This window comes from Indicator indicator, chromosome 9, assembly GCF_027791375.1.
Source record: "Indicator indicator isolate 239-I01 chromosome 9, UM_Iind_1.1, whole genome shotgun sequence".
Classification (NCBI taxonomy): Eukaryota; Metazoa; Chordata; class Aves; order Piciformes; family Indicatoridae; genus Indicator; species Indicator indicator.
Window position 1 is genome coordinate 12005364 of NC_072018.1, and position 8564 is coordinate 12013927.

The 8564-nt window shown below is 53.2% G+C and overlaps 2 protein-coding genes across 2 annotated transcripts in view; both read left to right on the plus strand.

The window, feature by feature from the left end:
- MERTK (MER proto-oncogene, tyrosine kinase) overlaps positions 1-822 on the plus strand; it is a 31438-nt gene extending 30616 nt beyond the window's left edge. Inside the window, exon 20 of the mRNA XM_054383762.1 lies at positions 324-822. Within this exon, the coding sequence (XP_054239737.1) occupies positions 324-801 (478 nt within the window). The 3' untranslated portion in view covers positions 802-822. The remainder of the gene's footprint in view (positions 1-323) is intronic.
- A 1368-nt stretch (positions 823-2190) lies between these two features.
- FBLN7 (fibulin 7) lies at positions 2191-7926 on the plus strand. Its single transcript, XM_054383763.1, has 8 exons — positions 2191-2271; positions 4139-4298; positions 4778-4948; positions 5792-5917; positions 6008-6145; positions 6242-6379; positions 7268-7406; positions 7554-7926. The coding sequence occupies exons 1-8, from the start codon at positions 2191-2193 to the stop codon at positions 7924-7926; spliced, it is 1326 nt and encodes a 441-aa protein (XP_054239738.1).
- The last annotated feature ends 638 nt before the right edge of the window (positions 7927-8564 follow it).

Consider the following 8564-nt stretch of genomic DNA (forward strand, 5'->3'; position numbering starts at 1 on the left):
GGGGCCAATTTGTTCTACCAAGGAACAAGCAAGAGGAGATGAACTCAAGTTGGGCCAGGTGAGGTTTAGGTTGGACATGAGTAATAATTCTTCCCCAAAAGGACTGTCATGCTCTGGAACAGGCCGCTCAGGGCAGTGATGGAGTCTTCATCTCTGAAGGGATTGAAAAGCCATGTAGATGCAGTGCTGAGGGACATAGTTTAATAGTGACCTGGCAGTGCTGAGTTAATGGTTGGACTTGATGATCTTAAAGGTTTTTTCCAACCAGAATGATTCTATGATTCTATCCTCCACAATAACCATGCTCCTCTTTCAACTTCCAGGTATGAAATAATGTCTGCATGCTGGAGAGCTGACCCTGCCGCTCGACCTACATTCTCGCAGCTGAAGGTCCATCTGGAGAAGCTGCTGGAAAACTTGGCCACCATCAGGAGATCTGGAGACGTCATCTATGTCAACACCAGCCTGCCTGAAGAGAGCCCAGACTCCACCCAGGATTCAGGCTTCCCCCAAGCGGACTCTGATTTGGACCCTGGGGACATTGCTGAGCCCTGCTCCCCCAGAGCAGAATCGGCGCTGGTGGCTGTGGATGTCCACCATAACGATCCATGGGGGACAAGGTATGTCCTGGAGGAGCAGGTCAGTGGCCTCACAGAGGAGGAGGCCTATGTCCCACTACTGCCAGCCAGTGAGGAGAGCTCATCATGGACCCAGGCCAGCACCTTGCCTGCTGGCAGCTCGCTTGCATCAGAGCTGCCATGTAGCAATGACATCATGGAGGACTTGGAAGTGCTGCTGTAAAGGGGGGTGTAAAAAAGGACAGAGAGGGTTTATTTTAATAAACAGTTGGGTTTATTTCTTCCTTGGTGGTTTTCATGGCAGAGCCTGGCCCTTCCCAGGAGCTCTTTCCTGGGCTTAAGTCTTGGCTGTTTGTAATTAAATTCTGTAACTTGGTAATCAGGAAACCTGGGTGTAATAGGAAGAATTCCTTCACCAAAAGAGTTGTCAGAGCCTGGGGAACAGACTGTGCAGAGAAGTGGTGGATCCCCCATGCCAGGAGGGAGCCATGTAGATGTGCTGAGGGACATGGTTTAGTGGTGGACTTGGCAGTGCTTGGCTGGATTTGATGGTGTTCTGATCAAGACAAATTGGTGATTCTAACTACAAGGCTTTTAGTACTTGAGCTCCTCATGTCTCACAGGTAAGGGGTGACCTGTGACCCCACCCTGGTCCTCTGGGATAACAGAGCACAGCCAGAGTGGATGCTGCCACGATGAGAGGGCACAGGGTGGGCATAGGTGAGTCCACCCCATGTGGGTTGGCTTCCTCCTATCCAGGCTACAGTGGCACCAAACAGCAAGGGTGCTGACAGCCTATGGCCTCTTTTTCCCCTATTTCACCATTTGTTGTGGCTTTTGAGGTGGATATGAGCCTGTAAGGGGAGTCCTGGGAGGGGTGAAGCTACCGTTTAATGACCTAGTCGTTCCAGCCGTCCCTTCTCCGTCTCGGGGCGGGGGAAATTTCTCCTTTCTCCATAGTAGGAGCTGCTCTACAGCAACCGGCCGCCGGATGGAGCCGGGACTCCGCGCACCACCCGGCAGCCTTTCGCCTCCTGTGGGGTGCAGGGGATGGGGAGGGGGCTGGCAGGGATGGAGAGAGGGGTGCATATTTCGGGCAGGGGGTGCAGGGATGGGGAGAGGGATGTAGAGATGGGAAGGGCTGCAGGGATTGGGGGAGCAGGGCTGGGGAGAGCATGCAGGGATGGAGGAGGCAGCTCAAGCATGGAGAAAAGGGGTGCAGGGATGGAGAAGGGGCTGCAGGGACAGGGAGAGGGGTGCAAAGACATGGAAAGGGTGTGTTTGGGAAGGGAGTTCAGGGATGAGGCGGGGGTGCAATGATAGGAAAGGAGGAGCAGCATCCCCCCGGAAAAGGACAAGACGGAGGGTCCCCGCGGCCACGGAGCGGGAGCAGTGTGTCTGCAGCCAGCTGCCCCGGGACGGAGCACCGAGTCTGGGGGCCCCGATTTCCCGGGGCGGGGAAGCGCCGAGTCCCGCTCCACGGGGGAGCGTAACCACGCGTGGGGCGGGGGCGGCGGGGGCGGGAGAGTCCGGGGCGGGGAGAGACGGCTGCCCGAGCCCGGGAGAGCCTTTGCTCGGCGGAACGGGACGGAGCGGAACCGGGCACCGGACCATGCCGGGGGCGCGGGGCCGCCTCCCGCTGCTGCTGCCGCCGCTGCTGCTGCTGCTGCTCCCGGCGGCACCGGCGCCCCAGGTGAGCTGGGATGGGGCGGGGGACCGCTCGGGAAGGGCTTCCGGGGAGGAGGGAAGGGTCCTCTCTGTCCTCCCATCCTGGTGCTGGTGCGGTGGGCGTCTGCCCGTCCTTCTGGCCCGGCTGTGCAGACCGGACCCAGACCCTGACTTGGACCCTGCAAACAGGTGGGCAAAGCCCGCAGGGGCGCTTACACCGGGCTTCAACAGTTCCAGTCTGGTTGTGCAAACCATGCTCCTGCCCCTGCAAATATGTGGGCAAAGTTGGGGTGGGGGGCAATGCTTAAGCACACCTGAAATCAGCTCTGAGTATCCCAGGAGGGAAGAACACAGTCCAGTTTCAAAAGGAAGTGGGGGTTTGCGGCTCTTGAGCATCCTGCAAGGAGCTCTTGCTGTCTCTAGAAGTTAAAACCAGCCCTAACAAAGAGTTGTTTATTAAAACCAGCTACATGCCAGGCATCTGCTTGCTTTTATGTCCCTCTTTCTTGGTGTAGGATACCCCAGAGTTGCAAGCACTGGCTTGTCCCCACCTGTGACCCCCAAAACTGCACTGAGGAAGCAGAGGACAGCATGCTGCTTGGGCTGGCATTTATTTCCCCTCCATAAACCCTCAGTTTGGAATGAGAATAACTTCACCACTGCACAGTGTGGCTGGTGGAGAAAGAAATCCCTTGGGCCAGGTGCCCAGGAGCTCTTCATACCTTCCCAGAGCTCCTTTGTCCCCAGCTTCACGCCACCCAGCCCAGACCCTCTGCACTCTTTCCCCCATGTACTCTGTTAAGCTCCAAGCTCTAAAATTGCCTTGGCTTTTCTCAGCCCTTGCTCTGTCTCTTTGGTTTAAAGTCTGTTTCACAGGAAACCCATAATAACAGTGCCCATCTCCTGCATGAGTCAGTCCCGTGGTAGCGATCGGTCTGCAGGCTGGAGTCCCACCAGTGTTCCTGGCCCAGCAGAACTCACAAGACAGCTGTTTTCCTCTTATTTTGTAATGTGGAAGTGGGACAGGACTCTAGCTCCAGCAAGATGAAACATGAGTTATGGCATCTCTCCCAGGGCTAACAGAGCGATTACAGCCTTGCTCATAGTGCTGTGTTACCCCTTTAGAATCATCACAGGATCATGGAATGCTTTGGTTTGGAAGGGACCTTTAAAGTTCATCTAGTTTAATCCCCCTGCAGTAAGCAGGGACATCTGCAACTAGATCAGGTTGCTCAGAGCCTTGTCAAACCAGACCTGGAATATTTCTAGGGATGGGGCTTCTACCACCTCTCTGGGCAACCTGGGCATGTCTCACCACCCCCAGCATAAAAAAATTATTCCTTATATCTAGTCTGAATCTCCCTTTTTTAGTCTAAACCCACCACCCCTTGTTCTGTTGCAACAGATCCTGTTAAAAAGTTTGTTCCCATCTTTCTTGCAGGCCCCTTTTAAGTGCTGAAATGCCACAATAAGGTCTCCCCTGAGCCTTCTCTTCTCCAGGCTGAACAACCCCAAGTCTCTCTCACCCTATCCTCACAGCAGAGGGGTTCCTGCCCTTGGATCATTTTTGTGGCCTCCTCTGGACCTGTTCCCACAGGTCCATGTCTCTCCTGTGATGAGGACTCCAAAGCTGGACACAGCATAGATGTAGGACACAGTTAGATGTAAAAGAGAATGCCTAATCTAATGACTTCTTGTACCTCCTGTATCTGGGTAAATGGGGAAAAAAAAAAAGTTATCTCAGGGTTCCTCTGATGCTGTGGGGCTCCTGCACAAACATCTCTCAGCAGCTAGGGCAAGCTGTGTGGTGCAGCAGGTTGGGTCCTGGGTGGCACAGCACCATGAGGACTGTAGCAACGTCCTCCAACTGAGCAGCCACAACATCCCCACAGAGCTGCCTCAGCAGGCAGCAGCTCCTGGCTGCCATCCGGCAGATGCAGCAGCTGTTGAAGGGGCAGGAGACGCGCTTCGCTGAGGGTCTCCGCATGATGAAGAACCGGCTGAGCACCCTGCATGCCTCCCTGGCCAAAGCCACCTCTGAGCCACTGGCTGGTGAGTTCTCCCTGGGTCCCACCAGTTGCTTTTATGGCCTCAGAGGACACTGGTGTAGGCCGGCTGGGATGGTCAGGGCCGTCATATGTGGAGCTTTGGACATCTCCATGGATGGAAATATCTGTATCTATGTGCTCATGAATTGGAGCACTTCTCCAGCCTGGTAAGATGCAGGGAGGTTGAAAGCCCTGAACTGCAAAGCACTGAAGGTGAGCAGGCTGGAAAACCATGTCTCCAGGAAAAGAGCTACAGTCCTGCGCTGGCAGCATGGAAGGGGTGTCAAAAACCTAATAGTCATGCTCAGCCCCAGCATCCTTGCTGGGATTTCACTGTGGGGCTGGATGTTACTAGTTAACCTCAGCAGATCAATATTTGAGGAAAATAATGGTTAAAGAGGAGGTTTTGGAGGAGCTGGGTGAACTGGGGCCCCAAAACACTCACCCAGACACTGACGACTTTCCCCTGCCATGCTCCTTCAGCCTCTTGCCCTGCTCTGCAAGCCCCCACTGATGGGAAGAAGTTTGGCACCAAGTATTTTGTGGAACATGAGGTTCACTTCGCCTGCAACCCAGGTTTCCAGCTCTTAGGCTCCAGCACAAGGACATGCCAGGCCAATGGCAGCTGGACTGGGCAGGAGCCCCATTGTGCAGGTATGGCTCTGGGTGCTGGGCTGGTGGCCACAGCAGTAGGGATGCTTCATGGCCAGGGATGGGATTTGCAAGACTGGGATGTGATTTAAGTTTATTTAAACATGGGAAATTATTGGGGTCTGCCAAGCAGGGAGGTGTTGGGGCTGTTTTTAAGTCACAGCTAGCCAAAATCCCAGGGATACTGTGGTTCCCACAGCTAGAGATTTGGGGCTTCTCATCCTCAAGGAAAGCTGAAAATTACAGATGGAGACTCATCTGGAGGCTCAGTAGGAAAGAGGAGGGGAAGAGGCATCAGGGCTATGATGGCTCCCAGCATCATAGTAAACCATTGCACTGGGGCAGTGCCAGAGACAGACAGTGTCTGAATTTGGCAAAATAAATGGTTGTGATGTGCTCAGAGTATATGGTGCTCCTGTGGCTTGCCTTCCAAAGAAATAAGATGAAATTAAGAAAAAAGGAGGCTCAGGGGAGGCTTTGTTCTCTGAAAGGAGGTTAAGGTGAGGTGATGGTGATAGGCAGTCTCTTCTCCTAAGGAACAAGAAATAGGACAAGAGGAAACAGCCTCAAATTGCATCAGAGGAGGCTTAAGTTGGACATGAGAAAAAAACCTATTCCCTGAAAGGGTTGTTGAGCCCTGGAACAGGTTGATGAGAGTAGTAGCGGAGTCACCATCCCTAAAGGAGTTGTAAAGATGTATAGCTGTGGTGTAGAGAATCTGGATTTAGTCGAAGACTTAGCAGTGTTGGATTAAAGGTTGGACTTGATGTACTCAAAAGTCTCTTCCAAGCAAAATGATTCAGTGATTCTATGAAAACGAAATGCAATCATGTGGCTATTTTGCAGAGATCAGCGAGTGCTCAAGCAGCCCCTGCCAGAATGGTGGGACGTGCCTGGAGGGGTTAAACCAGTACAAGTGCCTTTGCCCTCAGCAGTGGACTGGAGCCACCTGCCAGTATCAGGCGCAGACGGGTGGGTGACCCCTCGCCAAGGTGGGTGACCCAGCTGATTTCAGCATCCCACCTCACCAAACCCCATCCCGTGGTGTGTGTGTGTCCCCAGCTCCCCCAGCCTGGAGCGTGACAGATGACCCAGCATTCAGCCGCCAGCCCCGCTGTGCCCAGATTGACCAGACCCAGCACTGCAGCTGTGAGCCTGGCTTCCACATGAGTGGCACAGCTGCCAACGCCCTCTGCCAGGGTGAGCTATGCTGGTGTGGACAACTGTGGTGGCACCAGGGTAGGCTGCGAGGTCTTCTTGGCTGCGCACTCGCTCCCTTCATCTCTCCTTCCACAGACCTCAATGAGTGCGAGGTGTACAAGCAGGAGGGGGGTCTCCAGCTCTGCGCCCACACCTGTGTCAACCTCCCTGGCTCCTACCGCTGTGCCTGTCCTGATGGCTATGTCCTCCTGAGTGACGGCAAGAGTTGTGAAGGTGAGGCTGGGCTGGAAACTGCTGGGTTTATTGCTTTTTCCCAACTTGTATATTGCTTTCAAATTGTTTTCCCCTTTTTTCCTCCTTGTTTTCAGCATTTCTGCATGCAAAAATCTTGGTGGTTCCCATGCTGGGGGTGGAGGAGAGGAAAATAATGGAGGGTCAAGTGCTGTCAGAGGTGCTTTTGGGCTGCATCTCATCAAAAAAGAGCATAGGAGGCTCACTGTCATAGTGGAGCTATCCTCCATGAATGAGATGCCCCTGAGAACAAACATAAGTAGCATTAAAAAGCATGAATTATGTGGGGAGGGGTGAGCTTGGAGGCTGGCAGCTTCTCCTAAAACAGAGGAGTTAGGATACAGCGTTGAGAGCAGCAGGTAAGGATGGTGTGTGGACAGAACTGCTCATCTGAAAGCCTCCTCATGTAAAACTGGGATTTTTTTTTTGTGATACAATGTTGATGATTGCAGCTTGCAGTGAAAAAATATCATGCTTGCTCCTTTTCTCCCTGATTTCTATATGTTTCATAGTATCTTGCCAGTGCTCTCTGCAAATACCTGCATTCCGAGCTCTTGATTTTATTTCCAGGGATCTTGTTTACTAACCAAGGCATTTAGTAAATAAAAAGACACAGTGTTTTCAAACAGCTTAACTGGAAGTTAGGAAAATAAGCTGCCCTCCTGCTGTGAGAGCTCTGCTATTAATCCTATCTGGCCCAGGGGGGTGGAAAGCAGGCACAGAGCAGATTTTTAGGCAATTTAGACATTTTCAGCCATGGTTTTTGATTGTATTTGATATTTGACCCATTTTGCCTATTTTCTGCCAAGGGAAACCCCTCAATGAGATCAGTTTGGGGACTCTAGTGAGCCTGACCTGCTGTTTTTACAGACATTGACGAGTGCACCATGTCCCAGGACAACTGCACAAGGGGGACCACCTGCATCAACACAGGAGGAGGCTTCCAGTGTGTCAATCCACAATGCCCCCAGCCCGCCGGCAATGTCACCTATGTGAAAACAGCACCCTTGTGAGTGCAGAGGGGAGCAAAACCTGTGTGTGTGTGGTCCTGGTTGCTGGGTCCCAAAACCATATGGATCTGATGCCACCAAGGTGAGGAACTTGGATCCTGCATTGAGGTTCCCCTGAAAACCTCCCCCTGTTCTTCCTTTTGCAGCCAGTGTGAGCGCAACCCCTGCCCAATGGAGAGTCGATTGTGCCACCAGGCACCCAAAACCATCTCCTTCCACTACCTTCCCCTGCCCTCCAACCTGCTGACGCCCACCCCGCTCTTCCGCATGGCCACGGCGGCTGCGCCTGGCCGGCCAGGACCTGACAGCCTGCGCTTTGGCATTGTGGGGGGCAACAACCGTGGCCACTTCGTGATGCAGCGCTCGGACCGGCAAACCGGAGAGCTCATCCTGGTGCAGAGTCTCAAGGGGCCCCAGACCATCCAAGTGGATGTGGACATGTCTGAGTACCTGGATCGTGTCTTCCAGGCCAAGCACGTGTCCAAAATCACGCTCTTTGTCTCTGCCTATGAGTTTTAGGGGAGGTTGCATCTGGGGAGGTGATGGTCTCTGCTCAGCATCCTCCACCCCAAGTGCTAGCTCTGGAGGCAGGCATCTAATGGGAGCTCCAGGCAACATCTCATACCGAAGCCAACCATCCTTCTCTCTGCATTATGGTTATTATGCTCAGGCGGGTTTTATACCCCCATAAAAGGCAAATGAGGTGCAAAAGAAATGAGGTGCATGGGTTAACCCATTCACCCAGGTGAGGAAACAGAGCATCATCCTCACCTGAGCATCCTGAAGGACTGTGTCCTACATGGTGCAGAAAACAGCAAACAGAACCCACAGCCCTTACTTCCTTTTTAATTTTCCCTTTCTTTTTTAGTAAATTAGTTCAGCTGGTGCATGCAGGAGAAGGAAGGCTCATGGTGGCTACTGTTCTCCTCCCTGCTGGTCCAGGCTTGCTTGCACTGACCCCAGCTCCAAGAAAACATGGCTCTGCTGCCCTTTGGATGCTGAGAAGTCCCACAGCAGCCTGCAGGGATGTGACTGGTCTGGAATCTCAATTCCCTGGGATTTCCTAGCACTGGAAAAATCCATGACCATCCATCCCTACAAGACCTGGCTGGCTCTGGGTGAAAGTGGGACACTGCTGGTGGGCAAAGGAGGAATCC

Bases quoted from the DNA above. Each gene is read 5' to 3' on its own strand.
- FBLN7 (XM_054383763.1), top strand. From the start codon at position 2,191: ATGCCGGGGGCGCGGGGCCGCCTCCCGCTGCTGCTGCCGCCGCTGCTG. The intron at 4,299-4,777 runs GTGAGTTCTCCC...ATGCTCCTTCAG, and splicing joins CACCTCTGAGCCACTGGCTG to CCTCTTGCCCTGCTCTGCAA. The intron at 7,407-7,553 runs GTGAGTGCAGAG...TTCCTTTTGCAG, and splicing joins TATGTGAAAACAGCACCCTT to CCAGTGTGAGCGCAACCCCT.